The sequence below is a fragment of the Ictalurus furcatus genome, chromosome 16 (genome assembly GCF_023375685.1).
Source record: "Ictalurus furcatus strain D&B chromosome 16, Billie_1.0, whole genome shotgun sequence".
Classification (NCBI taxonomy): Eukaryota; Metazoa; Chordata; class Actinopteri; order Siluriformes; family Ictaluridae; genus Ictalurus; species Ictalurus furcatus.
The window spans coordinates 19,476,744-19,500,193 of NC_071270.1; the positions used below are offsets into that span (position 1 = coordinate 19,476,744).

The 23,450-nt window shown below is 36.6% G+C and overlaps 2 protein-coding genes across 3 annotated transcripts in view; both read right to left on the bottom strand.

The window, feature by feature from the left end:
- ror2 (receptor tyrosine kinase-like orphan receptor 2) overlaps positions 1 to 8,207 on the bottom strand; it is a 78,092-nt gene extending 69,885 nt beyond the window's left edge. For both annotated transcript variants that reach the window (XM_053646272.1, XM_053646271.1), the window contains exon 1: positions 7,250 to 8,207. In XM_053646272.1, coding sequence (XP_053502247.1) covers positions 7,250 to 7,406 — 157 coding nt within the window. In that variant the 5' untranslated portion in view covers positions 7,407 to 8,207. The remainder of the gene's footprint in view (positions 1 to 7,249) is intronic.
- Positions 8,208 to 8,300: 93 nt separating this feature from the next.
- On the bottom strand, positions 8,301 to 23,222 carry sptlc1 (serine palmitoyltransferase, long chain base subunit 1). The gene is made up of 15 exons (XM_053646273.1): positions 23,134 to 23,222; positions 22,064 to 22,171; positions 18,916 to 19,010; positions 18,651 to 18,744; positions 18,227 to 18,299; positions 17,988 to 18,120; positions 17,667 to 17,796; positions 17,055 to 17,144; positions 16,740 to 16,847; positions 14,978 to 15,073; positions 14,357 to 14,453; positions 12,095 to 12,149; positions 11,308 to 11,425; positions 10,847 to 10,920; positions 8,301 to 9,644 (listed from the first exon to the last, which is right to left on the bottom strand). The coding sequence occupies exons 1-15, from the start codon at positions 23,197 to 23,199 to the stop codon at positions 9,551 to 9,553; spliced, it is 1,431 nt and encodes a 476-aa protein (XP_053502248.1). The 5' UTR covers positions 23,200 to 23,222; the 3' UTR covers positions 8,301 to 9,550.
- Between the last annotated feature and the right edge of the window lie 228 nt (positions 23,223 to 23,450).

Consider the following 23,450-nt stretch of genomic DNA (forward strand, 5'->3'; position numbering starts at 1 on the left):
ATCAACTTTGGGGTCATAACAATAACTTTATTTTCCTATAACAGCACGTCCCTTTGTGTTTTATTCCTTAGTTATACAATATTGTAGCTTATGGAAGAATCTGATCCATAAAAAGTCTGTTTATTTCTATTTGAGGTGTAAGTTTCTCAGGGTGGCGTCTGTAATAAAAATGTCTCGTACATAATCCAACTCTTGCATCTGGATGGATAAATGAGAACGGTGCAGGCGGGTTTCTATCAGGTTCCTTCGAGGTTTGCGTGACACAGCAATATGATCAGATATTTATTTATAGAAACCGGCAATCATTACATGATTGCAAGTATAACGTGTGAGGTTTAAAACCAGATGTAGCTGTCATTATAAGAACCAATTATAATCATCAGCCTGTCAGACCACACTCTTTGGTTTACTTTCTTTTTTTTTTCTCTTTCTAACAGGTTCAGTAAGAGATAATATAAGTGATGTAAACCACAGCGACTAACTTTTAAAGGACTTCCAAAGCATCCATCATCCATGATGGCTGGAAATATTAAAAAAAGTTGGTGCTCTTTTAAGCACTTGTTAAAGCTGAAACATATTTTCTGTGAAACAGAATGCTCAATACAGATAAGGGAAAAATTTTAGAAACTCTTGTGGTGTCTCATTGTTTATGCATGGTTTTAATCTTGATCTGTTTATCTGTTATGTCACTATTCCAGTCCCCAGAAATTCCACCCATGGTCTTGATACATTTAAATTGTATTAAAAAGAGTTCACTTCAAGTTCACTAGAAACAAATTGTATCCATTGCAGTGCCTAACACCATGATCTCGAATGTTAAACAAAAAGTATTTCATCCTCTTTTGTCTGTCAGTGCAGCACATAATTGGAGGACATTTCAAGTACACTCTTTGTTCTGTGCCAGGAACTCCAAAAACACAATTTTCACTCATCACTTTCTTTTCTGAGTATTTCAGCTTCCCCAATATGTTTCAGTGCCAGGTTGAGATACCACCTGATGAAATGCCAGATCTCTAGAGCAAACAGCTGGAGGGTCTCAAATCAGTGAGGACAGATACATGATGGACGCTCATATAAAAGACTCTCTGTGTTCCATCGTCATTTGGCTGACTTTTATAATCTGTCTCAGGTCTCCAACAGATGATCCTCTCTACACGGCCCTGATGAATACATATTTGGGGGGGGTTTACAGATGCTATCTGGAAAGGCCGAACTGGAGGGGCGTGTTACTGAAGGGGAAGCGGCAAGAAGGAGGAGGCTTGGTGAACTTTCGTGCCCGGACTAGCTATGGATCATCTTCAAGAGCGAGCCGTAAAAATGTTCGTTTGACATGAAAACGTGAAGTCATGTCAAAACATTGACAAAGGAAAGAAGGGGAATAAAACTTTACTTGCGAATCAAGGTAAATGTGAGGTCATTAAATATATTGAAAATGAGATGTTAGGGTTATAACTTTTAGAATGAAAAGCACAATAAACCTGACAATTTCGCATTACGGAACAGCTAGTTCTCACTCCTTTTGCATATATTTTCTTTAGGGATGTTAAATCAAGAACACAATTGTTGTCATGCTATTCTTGCACGTTTTCCAAGAGCAAGGCTGAGAAACCACAAATCACATGACTGAGTGAGCAGTAACACCTGTTTTCATATTGCTAAAATTATTAACCAGCAAACTGCAGCCAAAAAAGCCCTCATAAACCATATCTTTACTTCAAAGTCATCAATCAAGTGCTTGCACCTCCTTCTCCAAGTATTTAACAATCTGACTGGACATTTGTGGCTTGTCAAATCTTTTTGATGTCAGTCAGATTCGAAATGCTTCCTTTCATCCGCATTTGCAAGTTGCACCCATAAACCAGCCCCTGAGCATACCAGTCTTTATCCCTTGCCTTGGAAAAGATTAGCAGCTCCTCTACATGCACGCACACAGTCCGACCAAACCTCAATGTCGTTACATCAACAGTGCTTTTGATTAACATCAAGGCACTGGACTGAAAACATATTTTATTTAAGGAGTCTGAAAATACCCCAGCTAAATAATCAGTCATTTCATCAGAAAAAAACACCTCATGGTATTTACGGACAGGCTGGACTCGTTTTTGGGTGTTGTTCCCAGCGGGGTGTTTGCTGTTACATTTTATGCACTTAGCATCTTTGTAATTAGTTCTTTGAGCCATATGATGTATATATAGGTAAACATAGACTTTTACAGGTGCAAGTCGATTTGACTGAAATTCCAAGTCCAGAGATGTTGTTTAACAGCCGAGCAATAAAACAACAGTTATGGACTACAGTGATTATGTCTGAGGCCTGTGAGCAATCTCGCAACATATTTCACCATCATTACCAGAGAAAATGAGGCCAAAAATTATGGTAAGTTTAAAAACAAATGTGAGATTTTTTGCTGATGTATTGGAATTATAATAAATGATGTTGGATTCATTTCCATTTCAACCACAAACTAACAAGTCTGAGTGAGATATATAACTCCACTCTAGCTCATAGCAGAAAGAAGAACGCTTTACAGTTTAAATTTTAGAAGAAACTACGGTTCTTCCTTAGTGATATATTGCTTTATTCCTGGCAATCTCTCCAGACAAACCAAGAACAAATAAAGGCCTTTAAAAATGGCTTTAAACGTGTTTAACATACAGAGCTTCCTGCAAATTACCAGATAAAGAATTCACATCCGTATTTCACCATGGACTGAGACTCGATCCAATTTTCCAACAGAAGGCAACCGCATCAATATTTCTCTGCTGGGGCTGAACGTGCTCCATTGCTGATGGGTCTTTGTGTCAAAAATTGCCAGGTCAGCTCTACATCCAGTCCTTGTGAGTCCTGCTAAGCTACCGGTGCTTCGAATGGAAAATAATCAGCCAGTCTTGATATGACAGATTGTACGAAAGCATAACATTAGTCTTCCACGTAGCCTCAAAGAAGCATGCATTAGACAAGCTAATGATGTGTCAATGTTTGGGTAAAAAGATATGAAAATCTGGTTTATGTCAGAGGATCATCACCTGGTGCATGAGAGGGAGATTACAACTGCATGTATGTGCTGTCATCAGATCCATCACCTGTTCAGGATTAGGTGGAAATTCATAGCCAGGTGCTATCATCTACTCAGAAGCTGCAGTACGCAGGACAGACAGCACAAATCAACTCTAACAACCAAATCCTTAATGATTTACTGTTGATATGTGTGAAATCTGTTAAACCGGTTATGTCTCTGCTGTTACATGTTACGGGATTTATGATCTTACAAGTCAAACTAGACCATCATTCATAATTTCAAGTACTAAATACTAACATTCTGTTTTATCTTTCACTTGTTTGTTGTTAGCTGGTAGGTACTTAATCCTGCAGCACTTGAACGATTTAACTTGTAGCATTTAACAGCATCATAATTAGACAGAGGTGAAGATATTTTACATCAGTTTCAAATGCTTATTCTTGGCTGTTTAAAATAACAAAGCACTGCTGATTAGATACATCTCAAACAACATTGCTTTGCCCTGTGGCTGCACTATTATGATGTTCATAAGCAGTGACGTTACTATTCCATATTTCCCATATTTCATGCGTTTTAGTTTTGTTTAAATCCTATTTTATTGGCTACCAGCTGCTATGAGAAGAAACAGAACTAATCAATTGGGTTAATGTTTCTTCACATTTCTGTTAGCTATACTCATGAGCACAGAGATATCAAGATGGCAGCTGAAGAAATACTGGAGATTTACTGTACGAGGGGAAAAAAGGGTAGATCTGGTTTTATAATGCAAGATGTCATCCCCCCATCACCCCCAACAACCAATTCTAAATACCACTACCACTTTTAATACTCTCTGGCATCAAGCCAAAATAATTTTCCACATTATGCCATGATTTTATTTAGCATATTCATTCGTTCTTGACTATGTCAATGTATTTGGATTATACTTTGAGTTGCTTTGAATAAAAACTTCTATTAAATAAACACAGGTAATATAACTAAAACACTAAATGTTTCTTGAGCACAACAGTAAGTAACATCCCCAACCTATAAAAGCCTTCTAGGCTGTTTAAAAAGAACCCTTGCTGGAGGTAAAGTCTGAGAGGTTTATAAGGAGAGGAAATTTTTCTATTAATAATAAAATACACTCACTGTTGATTCAGACTGATCCCTGGCTCCACTAGGCTTAGTGAGTTTATTCGTGAGCTAAAGCTGGGTGGCCCTTGGAAAAATGTCGCTTTATGGGCTTAACATGGAGTCTGGATGAATTGGGGTCCTTAAACTGTCAGAAGAAATCTTAGGAGCCGGAGACAGTAGAAATTCCACAGACTTAGGTCATCCACCAACAGAAACAAAAAAGTGAAAAGAATAGTTTGAATGCTAGAACAATTTTGTCAGTCAAGCTATTAAATATATGCCTTATATAAAAAGTAAAGGATCATAAACAACAGTGACGGACACAAATATCTGTAGTTTTAGAAAACTTCAGAGAGAAATTCGAGGAGTCTGGATTCAGTTTTTGCCACGAAGTTCCAGGAAAGTGCTTGTAAATCTTCAGTTTAGCTTTTTTTGGTTTATTCAGTATAATCAAGAAAAGACAAAAAAAAAAATCTATCAAGACCAGATATTACTATTAAGCATGTAATAACCTAGGTGCCTCTGCAAGGCAACAGATCACCTGTAATAAAAAAAAATAAATAAATAATCTTATTTCCACAGTCCTTCAACACTCTTTTCCATCCCTTATCTCCTCATTAAGGCTTCTTTCTAAATGCTCTACATGCAGCAGGATAGCTAATGACATGCTGCTGTGGCCTCCTATCTATGGACTTCTGCATTTCAGGAACCACAGCTATCCTTCAGAGCAACTCCCAATTTATGGAGGGCGATTTAGCCACCTTTGGTGCCTTGTCTGGCACGTCACTTCACTGAGGCGGAAAAAAAGCAAGTTACGTTGTTTGGAATAGAGATTCCCTGGAACCGTAGACCCAAAGGTTAAAACCATTCGAAAAACATTTCCATTTCTTGCCCAGCCGCTGACCACAGTCCTCTTAACTGCAGTCTTTCGCTGGTTGGAAATCAAAGGATGCCTTTCATCATCATGACATGTCTTTCCAGGAGCAGCGCAAGCAACTTTATTAGCAATGCAGACTGTGCTGATTAATGCACCCTACTGTTCAAATCCGACCTTGCGCTCATTTTTGCCCACAACTCAAGAAGTGTTCAAGCCACACTGTGTGCAGATTAACATCAGTGCAGGTCCATGCCTTGCAATTACCTTTAAATGCAGAACAAAGCGTATTTAATTCTAATTTTCACTGACCCGTATACTCTCACCAGTTGAGTAAAAGCACTTTGATGTCTAAGCCCTATATAAACCTTGTCCATGCATATGAGTTTAAGGGGCTGGCAGACTTTTCAAACTAGTGATGAGGACGTTCACTATATTCAAAGCTCCTAAAGGATCAGCGATCCTTTTCATGGATTTCCACTCGCAAATCCTCTGTTGTGGCCCAGGGTGTTAGGTTCTTTGTAGATGTATGATCTTTCCCTGGTTAACACAGGATTAACACAGTGAACTCTGGCTAACTCCTCAACCGTGTCCACTTCTTCTCGCTCTGCTTCATTTCACAGCTCAGAAGCAGGGCAGGGCAGGGGATGGGGGAAGGAAGGTGTTGTTTAAAAAAAAGGAAACATGCTCTTTTCTTCTTTGTTTCATCATTCCAAAGGTCCTGTAACAACTTAGCCCTTCATAAATCAGGCCAGAGTGGTCATCTTTGTTGGCAGATTGACAGAACCCATTTTTGTACACCAGTGGGGGGAGATTTCTATAAAGTACTGTAAATATACCCCAGATGTGCTCCTTCCAAACTGGGTAGATCTGTTATTAAAGTCTTAAACTAATTTAGCATCAGTGAGGACCTCTTTGGAAGCAGGGCTCGAGTAAGCTGCACAGCGGGAAACTCAACATCAATCATTCTGACTGGTTGTTATTGCTCAAATTCGCCTTGCTGGATTAGTCCTGGGTATGATGGGAAATTGGAATGTCATGGTTGTACGGCCAGAACACCAACCTTACAGACTCGAACAGCATTTGACGACAAAGTTAACAAGTTTTAATTTCAAGCCCTTAAGTGACCTTAAGTTGAATAGTCAATTATCATGAAACCCATAGCCCAAACAAAACAGACTCCCCACAAATAGAGTTAAAGATATTCCATTAAAGAGGGGAGGTCAGAATGTAAATGAAAACATTCAAGTTTGAAGAATCCATCCCTCTTTTACCAAAAGTCCTCCTTTGTTTGGCTCCAAGACAATCACCTCTGGGTTCAAGGACTCTTCTTAGCAAGTGAATCAATTAGCATGTCAATGATCTTGTTGAATATCCCCACACCTTGTTCATGGGGGGTGAGTGGTGCTGGCCAAAAGAGCTCAACCTCCCGTGGATAGGCACAAACGCCCCCCACGGGCCTTAAACTCAAAGCAGTGATGTGGCTACCCCCTATTCACACATTTATTCACTGATAAACTCCAATTTATTCATCATTCCTTAAAGTACTAGCAGTGCTAAATCCCAGACTTCAGACTTAACCAGCCATTTTCCTTACGCTGTGAACACTTTTCAGGTGACACACAAGAATCAGCGCTGCTGGAAATGGCGATAAAAGGGTTAAGAGACAACCCACAGGTCTCAACATCTGCCCCCCTCCTCCTTTAAACCCTTTAACCAAATGGAATGGCAAGACCCAAGAGGGCAAGCTCAAAACAGGAAACATGGACATCTGTCACCCCCACCCCTGCAGGGAACTAAATGAATTAGTCACTCCAACAAAGGCAAGAGATCACTTTCAAATAATCTTATTAATTGTCTGGTAGGGAAATCTCTGGAATGTGTTGAGGAATGAGATCTCAGCTTGTACTGGCTATGGGGATTGGATATGCGCAAAAAGCATTACACTTTCACGAAAGATGGAAAGTTTCACTTGAAACAATTACGCACAGCATGCAGGCTCCAGATTTATTCGTCTTGTTAGATTGCTTTGCTTTTTCTATGCGCATCACAAACTCTCAATACAGTAAACAATACAATACAATACAAAAGTTGCATTTTTTGTTTCTACTGCATCTTCACAGCTTATTGGTTATCCTGCATTTTCTCATCTCAGAGTGTTTTCAGAAAAATAATAATAATAATAATAATAATAATAATAATAATAATAATAATAATAATAAAAACAAATAAATCCTTACCTGCGCCTCTCACACTGGTCAAGACGGACAACACCAGAAGAAAAGTTTTCAAAGAATTACGCAAAGCCAAACGAGTAATCCTTGAAATATGCATCATTCCAGGGAATAAACTCTGCCAGTTGGATGGGGTAAAATCTATGGACAGGGCATCCGACATCCAGCACAGGTATCGACAATCTCTTCGGTCTGTTAGGAGGAACAAACTCCTCCAAGATTTATTTAAATCGTCTGAGAAAACAGGCCAAGTTTTGGTACAACAGGTGCGCTATGAAGAAAGCTCTTGTTTGTGGTGGCTGCTTTCCAAAAGAACTGCGCGTTTCATTCCGGGAGAGCTGGACACCGCGTTTGCGCTCCTCAATGCTAGAAAAGTGAGCTGAGAGAAACGGAGGTGTTTCTTCACGTAGCATGGATCAGTCCTGAGGGAGGGAAGTGGGACAGCATGGATCCGGGTTCCTGGAACGAATTAAACGCGCCACCTACGGGTGATAAACTATATTGACTGCGCACACAGCCATTGGGCAATGCAATGAACAGTTTCAAATTCAAAAGTAACAGTAGGTTCTTAGTGAAATGAAAGGAAACCTCGAAGATTTATTTTGTAAAGAAATTCGGACTTTTCATTGACATAATGGTGTGTTTTCAGTTTGGTTCTATTACCCACAATGCTACTTGACTGCCTGCTGATAGTGGCACCAATGGGAATTCATCTCTTCTTAAAGAGAGTGATGCAGCAGCGCTTTAGTCCTTCGGCTTTCTCACCTCCTAATTTGTACTCTCTGGTTAAATAAATTGTAGATCACTAACTAGTCAGATTTCTTAATTAAGCCCAAATTAGCTAAGCACATCACAAATATTTTAATGACACGATATTTGTGTTTCAGTGTGGACTTTTTCGAGGTTATTTTAGGAACCATTCAAGTTTCAAGAACCTTCGGAACAAGATTCCTGGAGGTATTCTCTTCAGTGAGACAGACACCCCAAACATCTTTCAGAAATCTTTTTGCTTATTAATTTCTAACACAGAGCTTAATGACAGACAAAACACAACACACAATTTACAAACTGATTTTATTAAAGGAAACCCAACATAATTAGCAGCAATACACGATATGCTCTTTATACACTCTTAGAAAAAAAGGACGCATTAAGAGTTCTTTGGATTGTAATGGTTGTAGCACTATTTGGGACATAAAAAGAAACAATCTGTTGTGGGATTCTACATGGAACCTTTAAAAGTTTCCCCCTGCATAAGAAACCAAAGAACCTTTTACAGTATTAGATTTAACGGTTTTTGTTTTTTAGGGTGAGGAATTGGATAAAAAAAAAAACCTTTATTTTATATTATTGCTAAATGTATTTGATCTTTATCATTTGTAAAACCAAAAGTCAAATAACTATTTTGTCTCCAAAAATTAACATGGGATCCAGTAATAATAATAATAATAATAATAATAATGAAATAAATAACAATAATATAAGGTTCATTGTGGGTTCTTTATATGCTTGATGGTTTTAACTTATTAAAGGGTTCAACATTAAACAATTTCTGAAAGAGGACCCCTCTGTTTTAGGAGTCTGATAAACCCAAGGACTCTTAATGTTGCGTATTGGTACCTTTTTATCTAAGACTGAAATTTTATCAATATCAGTAATAAAATAAAAGGAAAAGGAAAATGTGTCCATAATGCTAGATGCAGTCATTCCATCAAAACAAGCTGACAGTTTCATGTAAGATATGGAAAAAATAATAAATCATGTAAAAATAATACAAAATTTTCCAGGATTAAAAAATATCATAAAAAAACAACACAAAAATCCCAAAATGTACTTTTCATTAAATAAAAAAGCACTGTGAAATGTCTCTTATGGAAATGTTGAAGGAAGAAACCCAAACACTGTATATAAAAGAAACTTGTGTATAATGTGTTCTGTCTAGCTTTGAAATCTGCTTTTAGTATGTACTGTACTATAGTTCGATCAACCGTTGCAACTTTCATTCAAGGCATCAGATGGAACATAAATATATATGGTGAATGGGACTTCTACATTCATTTCAATGTGAAACCGAAACTCAAAACAGATCAGTGTTTTAGAAAGAATATTTATAATGAAACAAAAATGCAGCAATTATTAATTCAGTTCTCATGGTGAACGGTGCGCGGAATGTCCCACGGCTGATGTTTGCAGTTCCAACAGCCATGGCTAAAGCACCATGAAGCACAGAATAGGAGATAGTCTGCAGCTGGACAGATATGTTATTGTTGATTTTAGTGTCTGTCGCCATGCTGGAGACATTTGCAATCATTTAAGTGTAGCAAGAGCTGCCTTTTGAATACAGGATGCTGCTTTCTCAATTTCCTCCTCAGTCTGCTCAACAGTCACCACCACTCTGATGCTAGAGAGAGTGAAGGGAATTCATGCAGAAGACATTCATGTCAGGCACAAATAAAGCAAATTAGTAAGATAAAAAAAAAGGCCAGTTTGTGTAAATAAATTGCATAGTAAACATGCAAATATGATGTATATTGATACATGAAAAACATGTCAAAATTGGCCAGTAAATATCTTTAGTCAAATATGAAATAAGCCAAATAAGGCTAAAAAAGTACATATGTAGAGTATTATAAGTGTATGAGTAAATAAGTGTTTCGATTTTTATGATTTAATGTTAGAACGTCAATATACTGTATAGCTCTTCAATAAATGTAAACAATTTCAATATTAATGAGAATTGAGAGAAAAAGAAAAATCACAATTTCCCTCACTTTCCTGCACTATTGATCCCTCATTAACCAATCTGCATCCCACATGCACCATTTCTATGCATACATGTATGCAATACATAACAGTTTCCAGCTCCATCCCATGTGTTACATGCACACAAACAATTCCCAGCACATGACAAAACGTCTGTATTATGTTCTGCTAATACAGAATAAAAAGCTGCATATTATTTTTATTCTTTTCTTTTTTTTTAAATTAGCTTTCATTCATAGGCGTATTGTTTCTGGCACAGTCCACTCCACTCATTTGTAAACAGGAATGAAACATTAATTCATAATTACAACTAAATATAAGGGGTTTTGGTATATTATGGCTGGTATATTGGTATATTTGATATATCTACTTGAAGGGGAGAATTACATTAAATACATTATATAGGTCACCAGTGGTGCAAGAATGTGTCTCACTAAGATTGTCCTGCAATAATAATAATAATCCTGTCCTGCAATAATAATGTAGAAATACTGTTTGCTTTTATTTTGCCTGATCTGCTAGATGTTTAAGACCAACAGTTGGAAACACTGTTTTGAAAATAATCATTTAGTTGATCATTTAAAAGTCTATAATTCGTTAAAAAAAAAAACCTGATATATATAAATATATATATTTTATATATATATATATATATATATATATATATATATATATATATATATATATATATATATATATATATACACACACACACATATATATATATATATATATATATATATATATATATATATATATATATATATACACACACACACACACACACACACACACACACAGTATATATAATTACTTTGGAGATAAGAGTTATGTGCTCACCTGGGTGGTGGAAGGAAACGCTCCTCTTTGTCTAGGTAGCGAGCCTGAGTCAGGGCTATTTGCCTGTCCATACACTGGAAGAAAGCAAACAATAAAATACAGTAGAATTGTAGGAACACAGTCCAATCAAACATTTAAATGTTTTGCTTGTGTCTGCTCGCTAACAGAATAATTCACAAGTCTTATCATCTATTCCTTGTCCTGGTTACTGCTACAGTCGAGGACCTACTTTGCATTATCGTTAACATTTACACTTGATATATCTGTAGTTTTACATGGGAAACAAATTAATTTAACCTTGATAGATTTTCCCACCAAATTGCAATATCCAAATCAATTTAAGTACTTAACGTAAAAATAAAAAACAACTGCAGCTCAGAGCCAACAACAAATAAATAAACAAATAAAAAGACCCTAACTCTGAAGTGTAATAAGTTTAAGAAATTAGATGCGCATCTTACATAGTCAATGATGGAGCGTAGTGTCCTGACATCACTCTCCCTGGATCCAGTGCTGTTCACCAGCTGGAGATGGAGTGCTGGAGCAAACGGCTCCCCAACAACCTTCAAGCCTGGAATTCTACAATACACACGCCAAAAGACACGAGTTTAGGATATACAATAAACAATTACAAGGAAGAGTTTGTAATGATAAACGTTTTAGCTCTTAATCATAGCATAACTATGTACAGTGCATATAATGTACAGTGGCATTACCAGCAGAGGGAAATACATATGTACATTTTATGTTATGCATACAGTTTTGGGGAAAAAAAGTCTTTAAAGTAGAGTTGTCAAATTATATTATTGGCTGCTTTCCAGAATTCAGCCTTAGCAACATCCAGCAGGTTTTTACGGCTGTTCACTTATGTTCTGTTTTCCATTTTCAGAGGTTATTCAGAGAGCCAGAGCATGGACACACTAGAATTATCTACAATCTATTTTCCATCCATATAATTTAAAGTTTAAAGGTGGAAAAAAATCTTAAAAAAAAAACTGTTTAATACTGTATCATACAAGCCAGAGTATTCCAGACCATCCCAATCACACCAGTCGAGTTCTTTCTTAAATACCAAACACTGAAAAACTGACTGTCCTGCCTAATGATTCATACACCAAACTCTTTCCAATAATAACAGAGCTACATGTTTGATAAGTATCATTACACGGAAGTGCTTTGATTTGGAGCTTTTTGTCCAATGTTTATTCATCGTTCATGGGAAAAATATCAGGAGTTAAATAGACTTACCCTTGCAGTGCTTTGTGGGCATATTTACACTTTTCTCTCAGGATGGTAAAAATTTCTGAAAAAGAGAACAAGAAAACGATGAACTCCCTGAGATGCTACTGCTCGGGACGTATGTCAGACGTGTGATAGGATGCCACTGGTTTTGCCGATTCCCCCTATACTAGGATTAGCTTCCTTGAAATTTCTGTCTTAAACAAAAAAATGGATACGTCATACATAATGCTCATTTCACTGGGTAATGAATCCTAATGAAGTTCAGTGCATTCCATACATACATTCACATATAATTATGAGGTAAAAGCGGGTATCCAGATGGCTTTACAAGTTAACATCACACTCTTCCATGTTCTTTGATTTTAATAATTCTATAGGTGTGTAAACCAGCTTGTGTATAAATAAATAATAAGGTCTGCACACATTTGTGTTTTTTGTTTGTGTGTCAATATTCCTGTTGAAGTAAATGATTGAACGAACCTAAATTTGCGATGTTTAAGTTATTTACAAGAAGTGCTGTCACAATATTTGTCACTTGACTTCAATAAAACTATCAACTGTTTTCTGAAGCAACACTACAGTAAGTAAAAATAACAGTATGATCGATTAACAATAACAAAAAATGCATTTCAAACAGAAATGAAACAATGCATGTTCTGAACAATCTGAATGCCTGTTCAAAATGGTTTTTTAATGGATAAACCAGTGGTTCTCTAAATAGGGTCTGGGGGCCTCCAGGGGTACATTAAGTATTTGTTACAGTATTAGACATCACAGTTATCAAAGTTATTATATTTATTATTGCATTCTTATCGTTATTAGCCACTTGAATTGAACTGGTCTAATCTAAACCTCAAGAACAAGCAGGCCTATAAATAAATGTCGAATGGGATCTCATGTGCTCGGTCCTACAGCTAAATCATCAGCAAGGTCATAAGTGCCAGTAACTGGAAAAACTGCATTATTTTACCTTTCGGTACTTAAAGGAAAACTCAACCCTGAAGCATGTTGATAATGAAATATTGGTGATGTGCTTAGTGATTCTGGTGCTAACGTGTTAGTCGATGCCCTTGTTTTCATTCCTGTAAGAATTCAGCTGTTGTCCATCATGCTGAATTAAAAAGAGGAAATTGCTAATGCAGTTACAATGATGTTTAACAAGAGGAGAGAAAAAAAAATCCTCAATCTCAATAAGTTTTGCTGTTAGCTCCTAAAACAAAACCTCTTATCTCAACCATTTTCCAGTGATTTTCAACATCATATTAATGAGAAATTCAGTGTAGAAGTAGTGGAGACAGCAAACACTGGACTCATAGTTCCAGGTATGCAATGCAGCTATACACCACATTTGCACCAAGTTATGGCAGAGATTTAGCTCGACTAGTTAGCAATCTAAAAGAAGATGAACATGACTGTGCTGATGGTGGTGTGAGAATGAAAGATGAAACTTTTGAGGTTGATCTATTCGAGCAAAGTGTACCGATGAGGAGGTGAGAGAGCTGGAGTGACAAAGTCTAAAAAGCCACTGCATTGCTAAATAAAGCAAATTTACAGCCAACTGGCACCACCATCAGCAGGTAGTCAAATGGCATTGTATGTAGGAAACTGTTAACCAATGTGAAAATAGACTAGCATGTCAATGAAAGAAGTTTAAACATGAAAAGAAAGAGTCAACTCAGAATTTCAAAATAAATCTAATTAATAAAAATAAAGCTTAATAAAAAATTTATCTGTTTATTATACAGATTCATATGCAGGTAGTTCAGGGTGGAGTTTTCCAGTAACTGTATCTTGCAACCCAACTCACATGTGAGACAGAGACTGAAAGTTAAGTGTCTTGCTCAGGAGTCCACTGACACTTCCTGGGAGTCCTTAAATATGAACAAAAGACAGCCATTGGGGCATTAAACAGAGCTGCGAAAATTGTCCCGGTGTGAACAGGGATTTAGGACTGCCGTCTGTTAGGGGTCCCTTTTCAGTTCTCAAAAGTTAAAAATATTTTTTGTAGCTTTCATATGGGCCCCAACATATGGTTTAAATCAGGAAGATATCAGTCTTTCATTCTGTTTGAAGTCTTTCCAGTTCAAAATTGCATAGTGGAATGGACCCAGTAATCTGATGGTTAACAAACGCTCATTAATCTACTGACTGCTCCTCCCTTCTGATATTATTGGGCATTTTAACAGCTTTTGTGTGCTTTGTTAAATAAGGAAAGATGAAATATAGGCTGAGGGGGAAAGAGTGAATGCTAGAACTGTGTGTGTTTACCTGGGTCCTCCTCCATGATGTTGAGGGCCTCAATAGCAGCAGTAGCCAACATGGGTGGAAGAGACGCTGAGAAACAGTAGCCCTGTCCAGACAGACGCTAACACACAGACACACACACATACATATATGTGTATAATTTATATATATATATATATATATATATATATATATATATATATATATGCTAGCATGACCGATCACTGAGAATTGTCCTGTGACTGCTCAATGTCCAAATAAAGGATTCTACCTAAAGGTGTCCAAGAATTGTTTCGATTCAAAGCCAAAAAATGTTGCTCAAATAGTGTGTCCAACAGTCACTGTGATCAAGTGGTTCTTTCTGCCAAAAATCTGGACTGCATATAACAGATCCTTTATAGATGGGTCATTTTTCATTTAGCTTGGTTTACATTTCAAAGCACACATGTATCCAATTATATTCATTGCTTTTGATCATTCAAACGATGATGCAAAAACCATTCTTCAAAATTTACAGATTTACTGCACAATCGGATTCAGATCACGCACAGAACCGAAATCAACATTAACTACAACGATAATTTAGATAGATGACTTACAGAGAGAGGAATATCAAGCACTGAAAGAGTCATAATTCTCAGGTACCTGATGATCAATTACAAATGATCGTCCACAGCAGAATCCACCTATGGATGCAACTGCATTCTCCATGTTGGCACTTATGAGGTCAATGTCATCTATCTGGACACAGTAAAAGTCACAACGTTACTAAGACACTTTAGAAATAAGTTTAAATACTAACATACCCAACAATTACCAAAATATTTTACATATATGGGTGGGTTGTACAGTGTAAAGCGGTTCTCAAACATTTTGCAGTCAGGGACCCCTTTCACTGTAAATTTAATTCCATGGGCCACTTCAGTAAAGTGTTTTCAAATATCAATCTAAATGTGCACAATAATATTTTGGCTATTTATTGGAACCATAGTGATTTTTATTCCTGAACTTTCCACTGACAGAACCCATTAGGGCCAAGGCCGATATATTTCCGAGTTATTGAGGTTTGGATTAAACCCACTATAAAAACTCAATAAATATAATAACTGTGGTAATGGTGGGTTCTGATTTCTACCGGTGTAACAAAATAGCAGAGGAAGAAATTTATTTATTTATTTATTTTAAATCACAAACCCCTGGCTATGCTTCACAACCCCCATTTTGATATCTAAAAGATTTGGGAGGTTAACTGTATACATCATGGTACGTACATTTTAAAGAAAATTTTATCTAAGAATGACTACACGAAGACTTCCTGAGTTACTTCTAAATCAAACAGGTTTATGCAGTCTTTTACAAACTGTGTCAATAAATCACACAAATATTCTTTTGAACCATCATGTTAACTCCCATGAACCCAACAAAGTGCAAACAGTTCAAAAAGAGCTAACTGATTTAATAAGCTATTAAACAGTTCGTATCAATCACTCCAAACCAATACCATGTAACAAGACCAAAACCTTTTGTTTTTCCTAACAGGCTCTTTGTCTTTATTTTGTGTGTATTATAGATTTAAGAGAACCACAGGTGCTGTGTTTTATTGCACGCAATCAAAATGATGTAGTCACAGCAAACTCATAAATAGTTGTTAATCACAGAGATCTCCTCTTACTTTTCTTGATGTTTGCACAACACTCTGTCTTAGGGCAAATACATGACTACTTTAACCATGTTAGAAACAATATTAATATTTTCAACCAGCTGGCAATTTCCAACCGTCCTACGTTCATTTTTTAGGAATGGAAGATTTTGTGTGGAATTGTCCTTTATTCACATGACTGCAGAGCACAAACTAACATACACTACCGGTCAAAAGTTTAGACACTTATTCTTTGTTTATTTATTCATTTTCCCACATTTTATAATAATAAAGTCATCAAAACTATGGAATAACACAAATGAAACTATGAGAATTATGTTGTGAGAAAAAAATCCAAAATAAATCAAAATCATTTTTTAGCATCTTCCAAGTAGACTATTCAGACATAGAATTTATAGAATTTTCAGACATGTATTCTTGGCATTTTCTCAACCAGTTTCTTGAGGAATCTCCCTGAGATGCTTTTTAAGCAGTATTAAAGGAGCTCCCACCTATGCTGAACACTTATTGGCTGCTTTTCGGAATATTTCACTCCCGAGTTGGCCATTTAAAAAAAAATACTTTTTTGTAAAATAAAAGTTTAGTTTTCTAATGAAAGAAATGAATATGTTGGCAGAATTATATTTTTGTCTACAACACCGATTTCAAACATTTAATCATACACCTTCAGATCAAAAGGTTTTTAAGATCATGAGAAACATTTCAGTCAAGTGTCTCCAAACTTTTGACCGGTAGTGTACTACTTACATTAACTCCGAAGTGTTCAGTGACGCCTCGGCCATGCTCTCCAAGCACACCGAAAGACATGCTTTCTTCCAAAAAGATGCGTACTTTATACTTGTACTTCAGCTTCACCTGGAAATGAAGACACCCACAGTAAAAGCAATTTTACTAATTATGCATCATTTTCAAACATCTGATCACTGTTTCAAACTGTTTAAAATCAAGAAAAGATTTTGGTGCTTATAGCAATTCAAGAAGGATTAAGATCACCCACTTAAGTTAAGTCTAACCATGTAAAAACTGTACTCGGGAGAAAGAGGGGACAGTGTGTTTTCTCACCAGCTGTGGGAGAGGGCAGATGTCTGCTGTGTTCATATACAGGCCTTCTACAACAATGAATTTTCTGGTGACTCTGGCCTTGCGTGGATTCTGAAAAAATACACATTAGAAAATACCCAACAGTGAGAGAATTCTGAAACATCAATGCTTTATTTTGCACGCACACACACACAAACATATATATATATATATATATATATATAAATTGTGTGTATATTTGTGAGTGTACGTATGTATACAAGTATGAATGTGTGCACGTATGTATACATTTATGCATGCGTGTGTGTGTGTGTAGGTCTGGGAAAACTCATCGGATATCACGAGGACATATCGGGTTTTGACCAAAATACTATTTACTGACACCTCAACTTGTCTAGGCTATCTTCCTGTAAAGATCATACTGGTTAAGGTGGTGGTAAGCCAGTTTAACAAACACAGAGATAAATTCCATCTGCCTAAAGATGACACATATGATGATATAAAACCGTAGAATTGTTCATGGCTCTTGTTCTGCTATAAGTGCAGTTTGGTATATGACACATCCTTGTCCTGAAGGCACTATATTTCCTCCCACAGTATGCATATACAATATATGTATGACTCTTTCCTCACCTTCTGGTCTTCCACCTCCTGCTCCTTCAGCAGTCGTTCCAGATCCTCCATGTCGTTGTGCTTGAAGTACTTAATGAAGCTCCGGGAAGCCTGCAGGCCCTTCTGGATTGCAAAACATGCTGCCTCATCCCTGCGGAAACAAGATCACAAACAGCACACAGCAAGTTTTATACTTGTGTAATCAGAGATTGGTGCATCTGGAGAATAACAGAAAGAGAATGTCGTCAACAAACTACAGAAACACTGAAGAGAAACATTATAGTTGCAATAGAAAGCCCTCTGGCTGAGACGAGAGAAGCCGTACAATAGACAAACACTTACACAAATACAATGTCGCCTCTCTTGGAGTAGGCAGGAATGGCGCTGGCTATGGTTGCGAAGCCGTAGGAGTAGATGATGGCCTCCTCTGTTCTCATAAACTTAGCCAAGCGATCCTCTAACTCCAGGTGAACATCTAAAAAAAAAAAAAAAAGGGATGTTCACAGCATGTAATAAAAGCCTTGAAAGAACATAAATTGAGTTTAAGGAAATACAAGCTTGTGGAAAGAAATAGGACCCACCAAACGTTCCATAGAAGCCTCTTGGACCACATGTACCCACGCCATACTTCCTAAGAGATGCAAGTGCCTTTTGCTGAAATAGAAAAATTTTAAATTAAATAAATAATCAATCAAACAAACAAACATTGTGCTACAGTTAATTATGACACACCTAATTTATGAATCAACTGTCTCTAAATGACTCTTTTTATCAAAAGCAGTGAAATCCTTATGCAATACACTATTTTAGCCTCTAGTAATAAATAAATGGCGCTGACAAGACGATCGTGTTCCGCCATGAAATTCATTAATGCAGTTAAAACACACTGAGCACTAAAACAGCTGCCTCTGACCACTACTCTGCAATCAGAGCTGGATACAATCTGAATTTTAAGAAGCATGGAAAAGAAATTAGGCTAATGCTTGCATTCACGATGGTACAAACCTTAACACGTGAATTATCGAGCAGGCCCAAGAAGTTAAATGAGGCAAAGTTAATGCACTCTTTCCCATTAACAATCATTTTGTGGCTTGGAGAGCTGTAAAAGAAGAAAAAAACAAAAAAAACACTGTTATTAGGAGCAAGTAGGAGCGCAGCACATATGAATTATTCTTTCAGCTTGGAGTTGATAGAGCTGCTGTAATCCGTCATGTCAGAGTTAATAAATGTAGCAGCAGTGAAGCCTAGAAGGTATTCCAGGCCAGCTTACCCAGTCACAACGTCATAATTTACATATGGTTGATCTTTCATCACAGGAGGAACCAGAGGCTCTGGCTGCCATTCTTCAATTAACTCCTCTTTTTCCTAAAATAATCACAGCCAATAGAGAAATTTCAGGTGTTAGACAACCATACAAATGGGATGATTTTGACTTCAGTTTCTAAAATTGGATTCTTTCACCTTCATTGCATTGCAACACTGAGTCATATATTTATATCCTCACGTCTTGATTATTGCTATGCTCTCCTCATTGGTTTACAGGCTAATTCTATTGCTAGGTTGCAATACATTTAAAACTCTGCCGCTAGACTTCTTATACATACCAAGCGCTCACCTCGCATTACTCAAATCCTGTCTGAACTGCATTGGCTACCGGTTTCATTTCGTATTAAATATAAAAGTAATCCTGCTCACGTGTAAATCACGTCACGGTTTTGCACCTTTCTATCTTACTGAACTGCTTCTCCCCAACAACCCGACCCGCTCTCTCAGGTCCTCTGGGCTTTGACTCCTCTCTGTCCCTTGAACTTGTCTCTCCACTATGGGTGGCAGGTCTTTCAGTGTAGTAGTACCCAAAATCTGGAATTCATTCCCTCTGAGTCTCCGCAGCATCACATCCATCTGTATCAGTTTTCTCAGTGTTATCGGTCCTAATCTGCATTTTTTCAGTGACTGTACTAGCTGTACTGTGTTTTTAATTTTCTGTGTTTGATCTCATTGTTTTTCACAGTTTGTGTTTGTCCATGATTGTTCATTGTTTATGCATCATTGTATTGCTATTGTAAAGCATCCTTGACTTTTGGAAAGGCGCTATATAATTATTATTATTATTCAGCATTAAAAGCTTTTCAAACAGGTTAAGTTTTGCAGACATACACTACATGGCCAAATGTTTGTGGACACCTTTCACACCCATATGTGGGCCATCCTCAAACTGTTACCACAATGTTGCAGCATTCAAAATACATCCTGTACAATTCTGTGCTTCTAACTTTAAGACTTCCTTTCACTGGAACTGAAAGGTTCAAACCTGTTCCAGTTCAACAATGTCCCTGTGCACAAAGTGAGATTTGTCAAAAATATATTGTTTTGGCAAGGTTGGTGCAGAAGAACTTGAGTGGCCTGCACAGAGTCCTTATCTCAACCCAACTGAACACCTTTGGGATGAACTGGAATGCAGACTGCACCACATGACATGTGTTGAGCATGAAAATCATAGATCAACAGCCCATCTGGCACCAACAATCATGCCACAGGCAAAATCACTGATCACATTTTCCCCCAATTCTGATGGTTGATGTGAACAATATCTGAAGCTTTTGACTTGTATCTGCATGATTTTATGCACTGCTGCCACACGATTGGCTGTTTGGAAACTTGCATGAATGAGTATGTGTACAGGTGTTCCTATTAAAGTGTTCAGCGAGTGTAGGTGTGACAGGTCAGGTGTGCACATGTTTTTGACCATGTAATGTATGTCTGTTACATGGGTAGCATTGCCACCACACAGCTCCTGGTCTGTGTGGTGTGTCCTCCTGGTTCTCCAGTCTCCTACCACCTCCCAAAAACGTGAAGGCTATGTTAAATTACCCCTAGGTGTGAAAGCGTGTGTGTGCGCATGGTGCCCCGAGGACAGGGTTTGTGTCTGTGAAAGCTACCTGTAGGCCTTTATAGACTCGAATATATATATATATATATATATATATATATATATATATATATATATATATATATATATATATATATATATATATAGCCAGGAGACAGTACAAAAAAAGTCCTTCCTGGAGTGATTTTAAGAAAAGGCATGAAAATTCCCTTTGCACAGGATATGCCTATAAAGTACTATAAATCTTTTATAGTACTTAAAAGACTACGTCTATAAAAGGAAATGCCCAGGCTGTAAATTTTATTGACATTACAGATTCAGACGGGACTAAAGTCACAGAGATACTTCAGTAATAATTTTATTACCACCTATTATGCCATGTGCATTAAAGGGTGAAATTAATATTAATTAACTGTAAATGTTTACAACTACAACAAAATCTGGCATTTTGGTCAAAAATGAGTTCAGCACATGAACATCATTATTGGATTATACTTTGAGATCACTGGGTGTTTCCCTTTTTTTAAAGTTTGAAAAATATATTCTTTTACATTACATATATATAAAATTTCTTGTTTATAGTGTTCTATTCATAAACCTGAATGAATAGGAACCTGAAGTAATCCAATCAGCATAATTTAACTAACAGCACAAACATAAATAGTTAAGAATGATAACACACAACACATGTACAAATCAGCTATGCATGATATTGTGCTATAAAACTAATTGCAGTTTAATGCTATCAAATTAATAATGATAAAATAGTATATGATTATTCTAAAGCAGGTTAATATGACTGACTTCATGTTAATGCAGATATCTTGTTTTAGGAAATACACCCACACAAGCAGTGCAAATATGATTAACTTTCATCTTATTGATGAAACGGGATTTCTAAAGACCCTACACTCTTCAGTTCTACAAAAAAAACTCCTGACCTTTGACTTACAACTTATTCTGGTGAATATATTCTAATTATTAATGAAAAACATCCAAACAAAACCTTATAAAGATACGAGATCATTAAAAATCCCACTCTTCTCATAAGGAGTAGGGGTATAACCACGGTGGGGTATAACCACGGTGTCCTGGTGAAATTCCCTCATTAACCCCCTAATAATCTCCATCACTGAATTGGCTACATCACTCTCCTCTCCACCAATAGCTGGTGTGTGGTGTGCGTTCTGGCACATTATGGCTGCCGTCACATCATCCATGTGGATGCTATACACTGGTTTGAGGGGATTTCCTCCCCAATACAATGTAAAGCGATTTAAGTGCCTAGAAAAGCACTATATAAATCTATGCTATTATTATTATTATTATTATTATTATTATTATTATTATAAAAGCCAACACTGTTCATTCTTCTCGTATGATAAGGCCCTCTAAAATGACACCTGGTCACAAACTGACTTTATATATAAATGATCATTCATAATACTCACAAGAGCAACAGCAAAAATGAACAAACAGTAAAACTGTTTATAACAAAAACATAACAGAACTTTTAGTTATTCATTACCTTGTCAGTGAGATCAGACCTCTCTTGCAGCTTATATGTTTTTGAGAACAACAGTCTGATTATCCACAAGATCAGGATTCCTTCTAAGATTAAATGATATGCCGGTGCCTAGGAGAAGGGAAAATGTGTGCTGGGAGTCTTAGCATTCCAGATTATTCAACTTCAACATGAGTTACATTTTATGTAGTGTAATACACACTTTTCTTTTAAACCATCAATAAACATAATGCACAGAATATGTCATGCTTTGACGTACTTTATAACGTGTTTATAGAACGCTTATAAACTTTAAAACAAGCTTGAAAAAATTGCCCCAGCTTTAAAAAAAATAAATAAAATAAAATAAAAAATTCTCTGCATTTGTGGTGTAAAACTTTTAATTGTGAGGTAAAAGCCCATAATATGCAACTGCAAATTCCATAGGACATACAATTTAAGGTTTTTTCCCCCAAATGTCCTGAGTTTGTCTGTTTAAATTGCAAATCACTGAAGAAATATTCTGTTAAAAACGAGCTCAAGAACTGTAAGCTTCTTTCGTTTAATAAAGTACCATAATTATAATTGTCTCCATCACTTCAGAGCAACTATACACCAGAAAAATAGCTTTGATTTTCTATAATTACATACCAAATTAAATACAATACTCTCCATATTTAAAATCAACAATTATTCATCCGCAACAAACTAAGAAACTTGTTTTAATAATTCTAAATTCTATGTAAACTGGGTTTGCTGTTGAAGTTATATACGTAGACAGCCAATGTAGCTAATAAACGAGGATTACAGCCTTAAAACTAAATGGCTGCTTATTCCCTACATTAGTGCACTTCATAGGCAATAAAAGAATGAATTCTACACCCTATGTAGGGTACTATATGTGTAACAGGGAGTAATTCAGGATGGAACCACTACCTATTTGGCAACCTGGTTTACTTCCTGTATTAGCTAGATAACAAACTAGATTGTTTCTCCGTTCAAAAGAGACACCAATCCGCAACGGTTTCAGCAGAATAAACAAACTAAACGTGAAGACGTTTAAAAATTAATATAGCACTTAATTTGTCACTAACCTCGTAAAAAGCTTGCACCATCTCAACTAACACCCACTGTTGCCCCGCTGCCATTTTGGCTGTCATGGTCACGTGACCATGCAATGTACGTCATTTTTATCTAAAATGTACCGGCGCCCTCGTGTGGACTCCCATTGACAAAGGGAGGTTGATTTGTACTTCTTTTGACTTCTTATTTACACCGGACATAAGCAGAAGGTTTTATAATGCTGAAATATTTAAAACAAAGAAAGTAAATGTTCAATATCTTGAATATTTAATATTCTTCAATATTTAATATTCAAGATTATGCACTATTTTTAGGCCCATATTTAAAT